At 40.7% G+C, this 17585-nt stretch overlaps 1 protein-coding gene across 2 annotated transcripts; it reads right to left on the reverse strand.

The window, feature by feature from the left end:
• Nucleotides 1-219: 219 nt before the first annotated feature.
• On the reverse strand, nt 220-15106 carry ubfd1 (ubiquitin family domain containing 1). 2 transcript variants are annotated; one of them, XM_072268463.1, is made up of 7 exons: nt 15012-15106; nt 10820-11107; nt 7073-7281; nt 5950-6015; nt 5261-5366; nt 3778-3860; nt 220-2577 (listed from the first exon to the last, which is right to left on the reverse strand). In XM_072268463.1, exons 1-7 carry the CDS (start codon nt 15025-15027, stop codon nt 2467-2469), a joined length of 879 nt encoding a protein of 292 aa, XP_072124564.1. In that variant the 5' UTR covers nt 15028-15106; the 3' UTR covers nt 220-2466. The 2 variants fall into 2 exon arrangements, with proteins under 2 accessions (XP_072124564.1, XP_072124565.1); XM_072268464.1 differs by lacking the exon at nt 15012-15106 and adding an exon at nt 13161-13444.
• Nucleotides 15107-17585: the final 2479 nt, after the last annotated feature.

Genomic DNA, 17585 nt, shown 5'->3' on the forward strand with positions numbered 1-17585 from the left:
TAGGGAAATTATGTATAGGTTGCCATCTACAGGCCTCATTTAGCTCTTTATCACAGATAATCTCACTGACCTGTATGTGAATTACATTTTACCACCTTTATTCCATGTATCCCAATAAAATGCATTTTCAGTCAGATGACATTAGTGAGGGATTGAGAATTGCAGTAATTCTCAACTGTGTAGTGCCATTTCATACAGACCCGCAACAGAAGACAAGGATACTGTAAAGTAACAAACTTTAATTGGCAATAAAGACTAGTTTTCAGAATTAAACATTGGGATAATTAATGGTCAGCACTAAAATTCGAAGCAGTGCAACTCTAAACCAAGTCAACTTCCTTAATTTCCAAAGATCGGTGTGCTTGAATCATGCATTCTGCAAGTTATTTGCTGTTAAAACTGCATGACCCTTTACACTCTCAACTGGAATCACTCTGCCATGAAAAACTTAACAGGGCAAAGGATTGCTTTTTTTAAAAAATGGCATATTACATTGAAATATTGCACCTTTCATAGTTATCAGGTCTAAGATCCATAAACCTAGCAGAAACCCATAAACACTCAACTTTTAATTTATCTATTTATACTCATCCAAGAAAGGATATCAGTGATTAGAAACTGCACACTATTCCATTTATTGCCATTAGTGCAAGTATTCAATACAAGTACACAGTCAGCTCTTTCCACACTATCCAAAATACCTCCAAGTCATGGACATCAAGTTAAAATACAAAGCAAGGTTCCTCTGCAGCATCCCAAAGACTCCCAGGTTCAATGGGCTAGACAAAGAGCAAAGCTTTCTCTGCACTCTTCAAATATTTAGTGTCAGTCAGAAAATTCTGAAATTATTAATCGATGGCTTGATCTGATGATTAGTTTACAGTACAAGAACCCTTCCCCCCACCACTTTAAATGACTCAGAACCAAACTATATGGCACACATTGCAAACCTATACAACTCTATAGAGGCATGCAGAAAAATTGGCCATTTAGTGTTCAGAAGTTGCTTGATGCTTTAGTCATTTCCAATTTTCTCAAAAGCATGCTTACTGTGAAAGGTGAAGGCAGCCATGGCAAAAGTGGGGAGAAGAGAAGAGATGGTTTAGTTCTAACATTTAAAAACATGCGTTGCTCCTTATTGACCGTTGAACCAGTTTTGCCTTCCCCAGCCATGTGTACACTACCAAACCTAGATATACAGCACAGCCAACAGATGAATGCCAGTAACACGAGTGAATAATCCCCCGTGCAGAAGCATTAGTAACTCAAACACTCCTCCCAGCTTCCTGCCCTCGGATGCCAGGTAAAGCTGACATCTACCTGGAACAAATAGGTAGAAGCAAAGTGCAACTCACATCTAGAAAATGCTTTGCAGCTCATCCACTGCCCTCCTGTTATCTACCATTTTTCCCTTGAAACCTCCAAGCCCCAAGAAACAAAATTGAAGTGGAAATGGTCATGCAGCTTTAAACAGGTACTGCCCTATGGAATCAGGGAATAACACTGATTTATTCATCCAAATATGGTTTTGCTTTCTTTCAAATACAAGTCAGAGGAAGTACAGTGGGTTCTGCATAATTGCATAGTGGAATCTCTGGGTTTCATGCCTGCAATTAAATAGCAAAGCTAGTTTGAAAGCAATGAGAAGGCACAGACAAATAGAATTTGTTATGCACCATTTACTCTATGCTCTGCCTTTATCTGGTTGTGAAAATAATTAGTGACTGAGGCAACACATAATTAAGGGTACATATGTTTAAACATTAGAATAGTTAAGTTTAAATGAATTTGGTGGCACATTTGATGTGCCATAATTTACGCATTTGCAGACCAAAACTGGAAATTGGAATTAGGCCAGATACCTTTCCTGTTGGCATGGAGATAGACTGAATAGCCCATGAGGGCAGATATTTAAACACAAGGCAACCAATTGTGAAACCTCCTGAGAACAGACATGTGATTAAAGATTGCTTAAAGAAATAAATATTCCACAATTTGGTTTTATATCAAGTACAATGGATCCACATAAAGATAGAGCCAAGCAGCACATCAAGTAGAGCGCCACTGTACTGTTTTACAGATACTGCTCCATGGATGCTTAAAAAGCCCAAATTGGGATGTTATCCATGTTATAATAGATATAATAAAATGCTTCTAGCACATCACCTGTAGATAATTGTGGCTCTCAAAGAACTTGGATAATTTGATGTTTTGCTTCTTTGAATTTTTTTTTTTAATTTGATGTTCACAGGTAAAGTCACATTGGATTAACCACCTCCAGCTTCTGGTGAGGATCTTCAACTTTTTTTTTTTTGAATCTATTATTGTTGGCATCTTCCAAGGATTTGAGAAGGGGGATGGGGTGGAAGGGAGGAAAAATTATAATCCAGTAATTAAGCAAGTTCCAATAAATTCTGTAGTCCTTTGGTTTCAGTCTATCCTTCACTGCCAGAGGTGGAGGCACATTCAAAAATACTGCCACTTCCCAAGGACTGTATCTTTGATTGCATCAACATACTGTGTAGGCACCCAGTAAACCCAATAGTAAGAAGCTTCAGTGGGACCCAGTTGAAATGCCTGGAAAAATGAATAACAATGATTACAAACTAAAAATTCCACTGATGGACAAAAGAGGCTTATATTTGTACAGCATCCTAGACCACTACATATGCATTGCAGTACCTTGTAATCCAACTATTGTGCATGAAGCCATAGGCAAGATCTTAAAGTATAACGAACAACCAGTTTGTTCTTCTTGGTGGTGTTGAAGACATTGAATAACAGTAATCTTTGTGCATCAAAATAATAAATACTTCTGTTAAATCTCCCTAAATTCATCCTATTTACTCAAGCCAAAAAATTAATGCTATCATGGTATCCTCCCCACAAAAGTCTACAACCTTTAGACAAGTATACCAACACCAAATCATGAATCAGAAAAAACAAAGTTTCCAAGGGCAACTTTTCTCCTCAATTCTCCCCTTTGTCTTTAACTTAGAGCTCCATTTAACTTCACTGTACCTTTGTTGCTCAGGAGAATGAAACTGCAACTTTCTCCAATGTCTCCACTCTTTCATAAGAGCTACGTTCAAAAGGTAGCAAGAGGCAGGCATGTTTTAGTTGAATTGTGCCACTTTTCGTGAGCTTTTAAACTTGTAGGCACTATTGGCCATGTCTGCCGAGTGGTCAGAGACACTGCAATTAGACACACACACACACACAAAAAATAGCTCCTCATTCATAAGCTGAGGGAGTCTGCAAGTCAGACCATGGGGTGGCTGGGTAGCATTGTCGTTAGCACAAAGCTTTACAGTACCAGCAACCCAAAGTTCAATTCCTGCCATTGCCTGTAAGGAGTTTGTATGTTCTTCCTCCCGCAGTTCAACAAAGTAGAGGCTGGTAGGTTAATTGGACATTGTAAATTGTTGCACGATTAGGCTACGATTAAATCAGAGGATTGCTGGGTGGTGCAGCTCAAAGGACCAAAAGGGCCTACACCATGCTGAATCGCAATAAAGGCTGACGTCTCAGTGGCCATAACAGAAAAAGAACTATAAATCTCCACACAAACACCCCTCTGCCCCCCCCCCCCCAAACACACATTTTGCTAAAGTCGTCATTGTTTCTGACAATCCTGCCAGCTTTCCCCGGACCCTCTAACCCGGAACTTCTGCCATGTTCCTTTTGGCAGTTCACTCCTGCCTTGTCAACACTGAAGTTCCAATAGTGACACCTTGCTGCCATGCATCCACCACCTTCCTTTCAGTCAATACTCACCATCATGTGATAATCTTCATGTCCTTCAATAGGTTCAGTGATCACATTTTTGATAGAACCCATAGGGATTTTCTCTGTCCTTTCTGTTAAGAAACAATTTAAAACAAAACAGCCACATCAGAACCTTAAAGGAACTTACTGCTGTGCAACTTGATGTCTTTCCATCAAGACATGAACAAGTTCATACACCAATTTCTTGTACCACTCCTACAAACCTTTGACTTGAACTTAAACCTTGAGAGTAACAACTGTAGATTCAATGATCAGCAACTTGCCTTGACCATTCTAATCTTTGATAGGCAAAACTGAATTCAATTTCAGTTGACTGCGCTATTCCTATCATCAACACAGAGTGAAAGACTTGGCCCAACCTTAAACAAAAAGAAAACTAAAGCACAGTAATGGTAATATCAAAGAAACCTGATATCCCAAACTGTAGGATCGTATTGGGAAATGAAATCCTGAAACAAGTTCACCAAGTACCTTGGATCATGGGTAATATCTGATGGCAAATGCAAAACAGACATAAACGCAAGAATAGCATTGGCAAGACCACTATTTACAGAAATGAGAAACATCCTAACAAACAAGAAAATAGCAACTGACATCTGCCTTAGAACTCTCAGCTGCTACATTCTTCCTATGTTGATGTATGGCTGCAAGTCATGGACCATCACAAATGCAATGGAAAAAAGAATCAAAGCAGCAGAGATGTGGTTCCTCAGAAGAATGCTATGCATATCATATACAGACAGGATAACCAAAGAAGTTCTACAGAGAATGAAAACAAAACATACATTACAAAAAAAAAAATACAAAAAAAAAGAAAAAGAAAACAGCAATCAAAATTCTTTAGACACCATGCGAAAAGGCATTAGAACATTTAGTTACAACTGGAAAGCTGGAAGGAAAAAAGGCAGACAGAAAGAACATGATAGAGGGAACAACATCATGGTTAGAAACCGGGGAGGCAGTAACTACAATTCGGAGGATCAGGGACTGTGATGAATGGAGAGACATGATCACCCATGCCAAACGGCAAGGCACCTGAATGATGATGATGATGATGATGCGCTATTCCAAATGATCAAGTTGTTTCTTAGGGTATCACACAACTTTTGTTTTGAATCATCCTGATATTCAACCTCCTGAATCTTTCAGTCAAACCCATTACCTCTTAGTGTGACTCTTGGGCAGACAGTGCAGATATTAAGCTATAGAAGAATGCTATTCAGTGTTCCAGGCAACCAGTTCTTTTCAAAAGAGGAAATGCATCCCGAGAGCCTATTTAAAACCAAAAGGTCTTGGAAGTAGGAAGAGAATGAAACTCAGGTAGCTTATGTTTTAATTAGTGTTTATACAAAAAGCTGGCCATTTTTGCCTAAATGAAGCAAAATGATCATTTTTTTTTCTGCACAGATTGATTAAACTTCATATAACCAATGATGCATAGAAGAATAGAAGTACTATCTTCGAAACTTACCCTTGGTTCCAATCCAGAGCTGGTCCTGCTCTAGTTTGAAAGTTAATCTTACTTTCCCACTTGACTTGTTGTACATGCCGGACAATGGCACACTTGGCAAACGCTCCTGCAAAGTACAGGGATCAATAGTTTCCAACACGCTAGGCAAGCAGGAAATCAAGAACTAGCCAACTGCCATCACCTTTTGATTTAATGTAAAAACTAAATAATATGTTGAAAAGACAGAACCAACAGGCCAAGACACAAAAGACTGCAAATGATGTATTGTGAAGCATCACAAGCATGCTGGAGGAACATGGGCTGCATCAATGGAGGGTGATGGACAGTTGAAGCTTCCAGTTCCCTGCATAGATGCTGCCTGACTTGCTGAGTACCCAATTTTTTAAAAGGAGAAGAAAGTAAGGCTCTATCCTTGGTGCCCAAGACTTTAGTTAGCAGCGTGTTGTGACTGGATGTCATCAATAGCACCAAATACAACATCAGGTTCCAATCTTCCTCAAGGTCCCAAGTCCGCAATTTTTTTTGTAAACAAGTCCCTAGGCACTACAATGAAGGTATTAGCCTGGATTTCAAACTTTGGAGCAGACTGTTCATCAGCATTTCAACTCCACTGACCCCATCTCCCATCCTCCACAAAGAAATGCTACAAGATGTCACAAAAACAGCAAATATCAAAAGTATCTACTTACTTTAACACCCTTAATGGATGGCATAACATCTTCTGGTTTTCCTTTGTCCAATACTTTTCTGTGTTGCTATACACAAAAAAAAAACAAACTCATAAAACCAGAGCCAAAAGTAATATTGAAGTTCATGTTGGGCGATAGAGGAAGGGAAGGCAAGATTGAACTTGAGTGGGTTATAAAGTTGCAAAACATCGTGGGCCAAAGGGCCTTACTGTGTTGTGTGTTTTATGTCAATTTTCTCCCAGTAAGAGAATGCTTAATTTTATTGCACTCTTGGCTGCATTTAATAGAATCTCCTCTTGTTTAATTAGTCCTACTGCAGTTTACATCTAGATGTTTTGACCAAAGCTCAGTAAATCACACTATAATCTTTCCAATAGTCTCACTATCAAAACCATTCAAATAATCACAAATCCCACAATACTATCATCTCCCTAGCTTGTCTGACTGCTGGATCCAGCAATGTAAACTTAATCAAACAGAAATGCCAGTTGCCTTTTTTCCTCTGTTCATACCCAAAGAACAGAGTCTGCCATTCATTGGGTTCATTTTAGCTTAACTCCTTAAAAACTCAAAATACTTACAAATACTCCCCAAAGTTCTTTCTAGTAGTGTGAACATTCTAATTATCTAGGTTGCAAAAAAAAGAGTCCATGCTCCAATTCCACCTTAACTTTCTCAGCTTAGACTGAGCATTTTGTTTTGTCAAAGGCAGAGTTCTTGTTCCCTTAAAGAAAACAGTCACTTGGCTGCAATTAGTGTAGCCATGATTTAAATGGAGGAGGGGTGAGCAATGACAATACTTATAAATGCTTAAACCCAAAAAAAAAAAAATTCTGACATCCCCAATATGGATGACACAGAAAGCGGAGCAAAATAGCACAGGTTATCCCTTGTGAGCAATTTTGCTGAGCATAAAGTTCCACAGCTAGCAGTGTCAGGGTAGAGATGATGCTGTCAATATACAAAACCCCCATCAAATCAAGTACTGCACAGAATGGAGTAAATAAGATCTGTGGAAGTTAGAATGTCAACTTAAATTTTCCTGCGCATCAGGCTTGAAGGGCTGAATGACAATCTCTTGCTCCCATAAAACCCAATGTTGACTATGACAAAAGCTACTTACCTTTTGCCTACAGAGAGGTTCCTTTTTGGGTTCTTCAGCTTTGGCCTCTTGCTGTACAACCTCTTTTGGTGTGTTTACTGCTAAAACGTCATTAATTGTTGATCCAATAACCATGATTTTTGCACCATTTGTTACTTTTATTTCACGTAAAGTTTTATCTTCAGGGAGCAGACCCTTGTACATGACTTTCTGCATGGCGGGAGTGAGACCTGAAAAGAAAGTGTTGATCCTAATCCAATATTTGAAAAATTAGCTCGGGTGCTTTTTACTATTAGGGCAAATGATGAAGATCAATTTCTGTGCAGTGGTCAATACCTCCCTCTGACTTGCTCCTCTCTATAACCTCCAAATGATTTATCATGAAATTATGAACAGATGATGTCACCCTGAATTTATCAGAAATTTTAGCTGCCTGGGACCCAAACCATTTTGGGATAGAGCAAATGGCAGCTAAAAATGCAGCTATCATACCTCTGGCTAAATAAACCTGGATTTTCCCTACAGATACAACCACTAGGTAGTGGTAGCTTAGGAAAGATTATTACCTACTGCCACTCCTGAAACACTTGCAGAGCAGGAGTGCCATAGTTAAAAAGTAAAAGTTGCTATCCTGATGTCAGAATAACACACTGTCCATCACCAACATTACCAATTACCTCAACAGCATCTCAATGTCAAAGTGAACTCACCATATTTTGCATTGTTCATTTTGCCCACATCCCAGACTGGCAAAGTAATCTGCAAGTTTATTTATAGAGGTAGTTAGACAGTAGAATATCCAACTGGTTGAATTTCTTTGGTTGTAAGAGAAAAGCAAAGTCAGTTTGGGCAGCACCAAGGAATGTAAAGAAGCAAAAGACAGCTATTTAAGGGACCCCAAAGTGGAGGTGATAATATAGATAATACAAGTTAAAACCACATGCAATTAGGATTAACTCACTGGCTACTTTAGGTACACTTGCTTGTTAATGCAATTATCTAATCAGCCAATGTGGCAGCAACTCAATGCATACGAGCATGCAGATGTGGTCAAGATGCAGTTGTTGTTCAGCTCAAATATCAGAATGGGGAAGAAATGTGATCCAAGTGTCTTTGACCACAGAATGATTTGTTGGTGCCAGATGGGATGGTTTGAGTCTCTTAAACTGCTGATATCCTGGGATTTTTATGCACAATCATCCCTAGAGTTTACAAAATGGTATGAGAAAGGGGAAGAGAGACATCCAGTGAGTGGCAGTTCTGTGGGTAAAAACACTTTGTTAAGAGGTCAGGAATATGGCCAGACCGGTTCAAGCTGACAGGAAGGTAACAGAAGCTCAAAGACACGCATTACAACCGTGCTGTGCAGAAGAGCATTTCTGAACACAACAGACCTTGAAGTGAATGGGTTACAGCAAGACCACAAACATACACTCAGTGGCCATTTTACCAACTCCAGGAGGTACCTAATAAAGTGGCCACTCAGTATTATCATAGATCACCAATTTAGACTAGGCAAACCAAATCAACAAGAATTCATTCCTACTGTTATTAGAGTAGAACAGAGGGCTTCTAGATCAGTATGTGAAAAAAATTAGGCAAATGGGTCACCATAGATACAGCAATGATGAATATTAGTTGATGATCCAGTAATTAAGGGGGCTAAAGAGAACATAATATTTATATTCTCAGAGCAGAATAAAAAATGTAGAAGCAATTTGTTTAACCCAAAACCAGGATTAGAGATCCAAATAAAGCAACCTACATAAACACAAGACCCTTGATACAATAAACAAAACTTTTAAAAAAGGTAAAATAATAAACATGTAATAGCTTACATTTAAAAATTAGACAGTTTTCAACAAGTACATATCCCTATAATGCACACAAACTCAGCAGGAAGTGATTGAGTCATAGCTGATAAGTTAAAGGGAGCATTAAAAGGGCTAACTGTTGTCAGAAAGACCAATAATCCTGAATATTGAGAAAATTCTCAGGAATTTAAAAGACGATGCAGAACAACTGAAAATAGGATACGAAAAGTAATCTTGAGGGGAAAAACACTACACAAACTTTTCAGATAAGGGAAAAAAGCATTAGTCAAAGTGTGCCCCTTACAAACAAATTCAGGGGAAATGAAAGAAACAGATCAAGTACTGTGTCCACCTTTATGGGACTAAAAGCTCACAGTACCCAGACGTACCATCTATTTTAAAAGAGGCTGAAGATAGACGACAACTACTAGAACCTATGGTATTTTAGAATAGATTCCACAGATTGGAAGCTGGATGCCAGAATAAAAGGTGTGGGGGTGTGGGGGGAGGTGAAGAAGGGTAGTTAGACAATGATAAGTGAAGCCAGGGAGTAGGCAAGTAAAAGGGCTGGAGAGGAAAGAATCTGATAGGAAAGGACAATACACCATAGGAGAAGGGAAAGGACGGACACCAAGGGGAGGTGATAGGCAGGTGAAAAAAAACTAAAAGGCCAGAGATGGGAATAGGAGGGGAGGGAAAAGTTTTTTTTTGAAAAACAGAAGGAATTGGTATTCATGCCATCAGGTTGGAAGCGATCCAGATGCAATAAGGTGTTGCTCCTCCACCCTCATCTTGGCACAAAAGTAAAGTGCTGCCTCACCTGGAGTGACAGTTTGGGGCCCTGAACGGAGGCGAGGAAAATGATGAATGGTTAGGTGTAGCACTTTGGCCGCTTGCAGGAATAAGTGCCAAGAGACAGATTAGCAAGAAGGGGAAAAGGAAATGCCAGTCAACAGTTTGTCTCCAGAGATGGAGATCTAGAAAGGGGACAGAGGTGTCAGAAATGATGAAATCTTAGAAAGGTTTACGTAACATCAATGCAGATTAATGAAATAAAATCATTTGCAAAATCTGATAGAAGTTTTGAGGTTTTAACTAGCAAAATGGCTATAGAAGAAAATGGAGGATATTGTATACAACAGGAATTCTGCAGATGCTGGAAATTCAAGCAACACACATCAAAGTTGCTGGTGAACGCAGCAGGCCAGGCAGCATATGTAGGAAGAGGTGCAGTCGACGTTTCAGGCCGAGACCCTTCGTCAGGACTAACGAAGGGTATTGTATATTTAGATTTTCAGAAGTTCTACAAAGGTCTATAAAACAGTGAGTAAATGGGACTCCAAATAGTATGGCATGGATTAAGAATTAGTTAACGGAAAAGAGCAACAATCAACAGGCCAATTAAGTTGATCAAAATGAATAGAGCAGTGCCACAGCAATAAATTAGATTACCGAACCAAGTAAAACATATAAGTTTGCTGATGCAAATTTGGATGGAATTGTGGGTTGTGAAAAGAATGCCGAGAAGTCAAGAGCCAATGGCATATTAGAATACAATAAGAAAAAGTCTGTATTATACACTTCAGTAGAAAAAAGTGGGAAATTTATTTTGAAAAGATGAGAAACTATCAAAGCTCAAAGGAAACTGGGTGACCTTCCACACAAATCAAAGTTAACACACAGGCATAGCAAGCATTTAGGAAAGCAAACAGTGTATTGGGCCTTCAACACAAGAGGACAAAGTTGACAATATCAATTATACAGAAGCATAAAAGCCACTATAGAAATGCACGTCTATTTCTTACTTTTCTAGTCTTGGCCACGTAGAAGGCGCCTAGAAGAATTGTCCCAGTCTGCATTGTCATGCACAATAGCACCACTGCGAATTTACATTTAAATATTAACTAGTACAAAATAAAAATTAGTGCAAACCCCTCCTCCCTTCACAACATACCTGTGAGGGAGTGAATCTTTTCTTTCAGGCCAGCTCCTGTACTATCCAATGGCATCCTGACATCATATTTGTTTTTATTCCAAATAATCTTTAGATCTACCATTTCCTTGCTGGTATCTGATTCTCCTCCATTGCTAACAGAGGTTTGAGGAAGGGAATCCTCATTCTCCATTTGTTCAGTTATTAAGCACGGTGAATCTCCTTCACTGGTAGCTCCACATCCTGCTTTCTCTTGGTGAATACCTATATCTATGCTGGCCTCAGTTTCCATTCCACTGGGTTCTGCACCTGCAATTGAGAAAAGATAGCCAGGAATGCCACAATGTAGATTTTCAATCATGCAAAATTTTCCAACTTATTGCAAACCTTACAAACACATTTATACATTAATATGCCCTAACCTTTTACCTACATTTTAGATGCAGACTTCAAGGAAACAATTTAATACCTTCACTTTACATCCTCCCATAATTAATATTGCTGTAGTCCCCATGACCAAGCAAGAGAAAATTATCTTCATTTTAAACAAAGCATAAAGATACAATGCTATTTAATCCCTAATATGCATTACAATACCACTTTCAATAGACCACACACATTGACCCAAATATCCAATGGTTCAGCAGGTCTCTCTCTTTCTTGATGGGGAGAGCCTGCTGGTTCTCCAGTCGTGGGCAATTGAATAAGCAACGCTGCAGATTGTAACATTGGAACGGTGAGTTGTTGCCTTCCCCTCCTGCTGTGGCAGGAGCAATATCCCCCTCTCCTGCATCAGTGAGGGAGGGCTGTTAAGACGAAGTGTTAGAATGCACTGTGGTTTTTGATGGACTCCAGATCATGGCTTCGGGAGGGGGTATTGCTTACACGGTGGATGGTGGGGCTGATGCTTTAGCTGGAGCGGGGTGGGAAGATGCTGCTACTTGTGAGGAGGAAAGGGGCTTTGGGGTTCCAATGTTTTTTCCGTCATTCACCCTTTGGCATTTTTCCCGCTTTGTGGATGTCTGCGAAGAATCAGGATTTCAGCTCTATACATTCCGATATTAAATTGAACCACTGAGATGCAGGTATAGAACTTAATTTCATGCAAGAAAATTTTTCTCTGGAGCAGATACTGGCCAAGGTTTCTATCGTATCAAAAATGACAATTATTACAGTACAAGTTAGTAAGCAGATTTGTTGCACAATAAATGCATTTTCAGCAACATATTGATAAGATTGAATCAATTCCACTTTCTAAATTAGTTCATGTCTGGCTATTGACTATAATTATGAATTTGGATTACCAATCCAAACATCACTGAATTTAATATGCACATGATATTCCTGTTATCTTTCTTCTATTCTTGTTCAGCTGAAGGCTGCCCTTAGAGATTGCAGAAACATTAGTCAGCAAGCCTTTTTAAAACATGAGCTTATCATCATACAAAATATGACACTGCAAGAGAGAAAAAAAACTCAGATGATCCCAAAACTAATTTATTGTTTCAGGAAAGAAATGTGAACTGGAAACATTCAAATACAATGGAAATAGAATTGATCACAGCACAGAACAGGCCCATTCGCACATCAAATCCATGCCAACTATCAACTACCCAATTATACTACTGACCCTTTCATTTAATTTTAATCTTTCATATTCCAATCAAATCTCCCTCAGATTCTACCATTCATCTATGTCCTCAGGGTATTTTACAACAGCCATTTAATCTACCAACCCACACATCTTTGGAAAACCGGTAGTACCCAGAGGAAACTCACATGGTCACAGAAACAATGTGCAAAATCCATAAACAGGGCTCAAGGTCAAAACTAAACTTTGGTCTCTAGTGTCATGAGGCAGCAGCTGTACTGTCCTTAAAACTTTGCAGTGCCAAGGGTATTGTCCATTTCACATAGGATCCTGTCAATATTCAGCTCACAACAAGACCCACAGCCCTTTTTAACCTGGGATTGATTCTTCCATCTCTACTTACCCATCAATATTTACCATTTTGAGTGGCCCTTTCCTCAAATGCTGCTCCAAGAAACAAAATTAGTTTCCTCAACTCCTTCATCCATACGATTTATTTTTCCACCTCCCCTTAGATGTCTTTCGAGTTTTTAAAAACATTTGATCATTCTGTTCTTTGCAAGGCTCATACCCCATGTAAATCAGTAGTTTTCTATCAATATTGTACTTCATTAACCCTAAATTTGTCATATGCCTTCAATTCCTCTGACTGAACTTAGTTTTTGCCACACCATTTCTGGGGAAGCACCTTATGTTCATGGACCAATGGGTCAATTCCTGTGCTATACTCTTCTAAATTTACTCACTTGTGTCTGGATTAGTTATTCTTACCAATATTGGAGATTTCCCCACAATTTAGTGGTAATCAAGAAACTAGAAGATATGCAACTTCCTTTTCAGTTTTATATCAATCCCAGTTACGCTGCAGTCACAATTCCATCTGGTCTCCGGCGATTTCCTGATGGGTGAAACAATTCTTCCCCAATTTCAGACTTAACGGAAATGATAAAAAGTGCGAACTCTAGGCATATCGCAGAATGTTGTTACATTAGATGTTTACCAGTAGGTTAGTTACTCCAACTACACTCAAAGCTCTTCTCTCCACTTAGTATTTTAGAACCCTCTTCTACTCTACTTCATCACACAAATCCCCTCCACCCCCCCAAAAGTTCTAATCATTCAAAACATCTTATTGTCTAACATAATCAATTTTATCTAGCAAATATCAAATTGTTACAATCGAGTGCAAACAATCCCACCTAACTGCAGTAACTAAAAGGGCTCTTCCTGCTGCCTGCCTTAGGGAAAGTAACTGGAGTTCACCTCATCACTTCCTCATTGCTGTAAGAGTTGATCTTTCATTGATCCTGTTATAGTTACTATTCTACAGATTTTCCTAGTATGCCTGCTGGAAAATGAATCTCAGGGCTGTATGTGGCAACATACACATACTCTGATAATGCAAACACGAGATAATAACTTTTCTCTGAACTATTAGGCAGTTAAGAGTCAACTACATTCACTTGGTTCAAAAGCCACAAACTGCCCAGAATATTTCCTTCCCAAAATGACTAGGTGAAATAAATTTTATATAGTCATCTTATTTTATGGCTATCATTACTAATATAACTTCAAGGAAATATTCCAGTCTCAAAGTCTCAGCACTAGAACTAATTGAGGAAACTTTTCCTGTACATGTCAAAAACAGAAACAAGAAACTCCCAAACACTAGACCTTATATAATGAATACACCTCAACTTAACTCATTGTTACACCCTTCCATAAACTTTTTAAAATATAGACTTCACAGAGTATTAGCTTCTTGCAGCTGTCCTCCATCTCCACAACATTCTGCTTCCTCTGCACTCTCATCCCTTACACCCCTTCCTTCTGCTCCCAGTAAGTATCAGCCCCTTGCATACTGCCCCAACCACCACATATATCGTGTTATTCCTTGCACTGCCCCATACTGTTCTCTTGCACATTGGCAGCCCACTGCTCTTCATAATGTACTAGAGCTTATACACTGACTGCCCCCCCCCTCACTGGTAGGCCCTTGACCCTCACTGCCCTCTGCACAGAAAGCCCTTGCACTGTTCCCATCACTTACACCCTGCACATTCTGGTTCCTTGGAACACTTCTGCTTCCAGTATGCACACCCTCTCTCACTCACTGACCACCACATCCACTGAGCGTACATACTAGTCCCCTGTACACTGACTACCCTCCCCCGCTCCCTGTACAGACTGGTAGCCCTCTGCTCCCTGTACACATTGGTCCCTTACACACTAACCCTACTGCTCCTTGTAAACACTGGTGACTTGGACTCTATCCTCTACCTCCTTGCACGCTGATACAACCCACCCAGCCCCTTCTTCACTGGTCCGGGACCTCACCCTCGTTTCCCCATGAGAGAGCCTTCCTACATTCCAGTTTCCCTTCCCCACCTCCACTCGAGTCTTTTGCATGTCACCACTGTCCACCCTCCCCCATTGCCAATTATACATTGGTGTCTTAGTTCTCCGACTCTCGGGTGCCTAATTTCGCGGTAGCCCACGACAACCACCGCTCTACAGTGAAGACCTCTGTGTGTTGCATTGTCCGGGCCCGTTAGGAGGCAGTGTCCTGCAGTGACTAAGCCGAAATCACCAACACTGCAGCAGGCCGTATCCAAAACCTACCGTCCCGGGTTGCCATCGCTATCCGTATGAACTCGAGGCCTGCTGGGAAGGCAATGAAGATTTCCGCTTCCAGGCCACGCGTGCCCGCTCTTAAATGTAATGGGCAACTTCAGCTGATTGACAGTAAATGGGCGGGTCGCAAGTCCAGCCCAATAACAGGGGCGGGGCCAGATGATTGACGGTTTTGGGAAGGGGCGTGTCCATGCTATCAAAGGTATGTGGGCGGGGTTATGCGTGATTGGCATGTTAAGGGGCAGGATCGTCTTCGCCAGCAGACCATCACTTCAGATGCTGGAAATTATACATTAATGGCTGGAAAGAATCAGCAGAAGAGTGTTGTTGAGTATCTTAAGTGGCTGCGCCTTGGGTTCTGGTCACAACCCCCCACACTGCGATGTTGTGAGTGAGGAGGAATGTTGTCCAGGAGACCTTCTTGTCAACGGGTACACAAAATGCTGGAGGAACTCAGCTGGCCAGGCAGCATCTATGGAAAAGACTACTGTCAACATTTCAGCCCAAGGCCCTCATCAGGACAGGAAAGAAAGATGAGAAGTCAGAGTAAGAAGGTGAGGGGAGGGGAGAAGAAGTACAAGGTGGTAGGCAATAAGTGAAACCGGGAGAGAGGGAAGGGTGAAGTAAAGAGCTGGGAAGTTTATTGGTGAAAGAGATACAGGGCTGGAGAAGGGGGAATCTGATAGGAGAGGACAGAAGGCCATGGAAGAAAGGGAGGGGGAAAGAGAACCAGAGGGAGGTGATGGGCAGGTAAGGTGAGAGAGGGAAACAGGAATGGGGAAAGGTGAAGGAGGTGGGGGTGACAATTACCGGAAGTTCAAGAAATCGATGTTCATGTCTTCAGATTGGAGGCTCCCCAGACGGAATTTAAGGTGTTGCTCCTCCAACCCGAGTGTGGCCTCATCACAACAGTAGAGGAAGCCATGGACCGACACGTCGGAACGGGAATGTCAGTCTAATGCGGGGTCCTTTATCTAAATAATTACAACAGACAGATGCCAGCAACCTCTTCTCATTGAGGATGGAGCAGATATGGGAAGCTGAGGACTTGGGCAGAGGAAACGGCAAAATGAAGAAGACAAAGAGGAGGGGAGCACTGAAGCAGTCAGCCGCCAGCTCCGGGAGACCGGGATCTGCAAGGTGTCTGACACACCACAGCTCCGATAGATGGAGGCTACTGAACAACCAGAGCCAGTGGGCAGAAAAGGAACAGAGACCAATCTCCCCTTAGTGACACTGCCAGCCTGGGAAGGAACATTCCCAGTAGCTGATCTCTGAGAAAGAAACACTGACTCTAGAAAGACAGTAAGGCAGTTTCATGAAAGGTTGTGGGCACGAAGGCTCAGGAAATATGGAAATAAAACCAAGATTCCTAACTGTGATGGACAGTCACTGAAAGGGACAAAAGGAGCTTTTTCTTTTTTTTTGTCAACCCCAGCTTTCTAAATACTAGCAGCTGACACTTGTAAAGGTCAAAATATTGCAACCAATATTCTTGAACTTATTGTGAACAGGAGCCAGTCTTCAGTTCTTAATGTAAATGGTAAGCAATAATCAATTTGAAGTTGAAAAGACAGCTTTGTAAACAAGTACTGTCTATAGAGTCACAGACTTGCTGGCCCCACAGTATCTGGACTAACTGCTAAAGAGCTTCAGCATAAGACAGCAGGTTATTTAATTTGGCTTGCTTCAAACTAGAGAACACTGGTTAAGTTATTTAGTTCAAGGAAGCTTGCAAACCAGATTGATATTTTCACTTACCACATCAGATAGCTGTGTTTCAAAGAGTCAGCTTCACAGCATTAATCGTGGGTACCTGGGATCTCTGCCTCCAAAAGCTTTCAGATCACTTGTGTTAAAAGGTATCTGAAAAAATGCCACAAGTGTGTGAAGTCACCCAAGTGGCAGAGATACAGCATGAATGTTAAGCAAGCAGTCAAGCCTTTTAGGAATGGTCCAAGAACATCAAGGAGAATGACAGAAACGCGAGGTGAACTACAATTCATATCTCTGCCTTCAATTTCTGTGATAGACAACTGCTTTGTCTGTAACTCACAGGTATGTCATTTTAGCTTGAAGGAATTGTACCTGTATTTTGGAAATCCTTCGTGAGTTCTAAATGTGTTTTAACAATGCTCTTTGGATTTAAACATGTATCGCTGAGAACAAATGAACTGTGTTTAAACTATTTTGTTTGCTGGAAGTATCGACTCCTTGGTAGGGATGGGGGGACCCACCATTCAAATACTGAGTGTCGGCTGCTAAACTCACCATGGAGATAAACAGGGAAGTGAATTAATCATTAAAGGTTGGGTGGTTACAGTATAACTTCCCATTAGTGAGGAGACCTTTAGCAATCTATATCAGATAGGCCTTAACTTCTTCATTTGAGTTCAGAACTTCGTGGTCAAAACCCAACACCATCACATATCGTGCACAGTATGAAGAGCACTATGTAATATATTAACACCCTGTAATACCTGGCCAAGCTCGGGGCCAATGTGAGTTTTCTACCAAAGTGTGGGCTGCCACACCTCTGCAACTGTGGAAGGTGGCTGCGGG

This window comes from Mobula birostris, chromosome 9 (assembly GCF_030028105.1).
Source record: "Mobula birostris isolate sMobBir1 chromosome 9, sMobBir1.hap1, whole genome shotgun sequence".
Lineage (NCBI taxonomy): Eukaryota > Metazoa > Chordata > Chondrichthyes > Myliobatiformes > Myliobatidae > Mobula > Mobula birostris.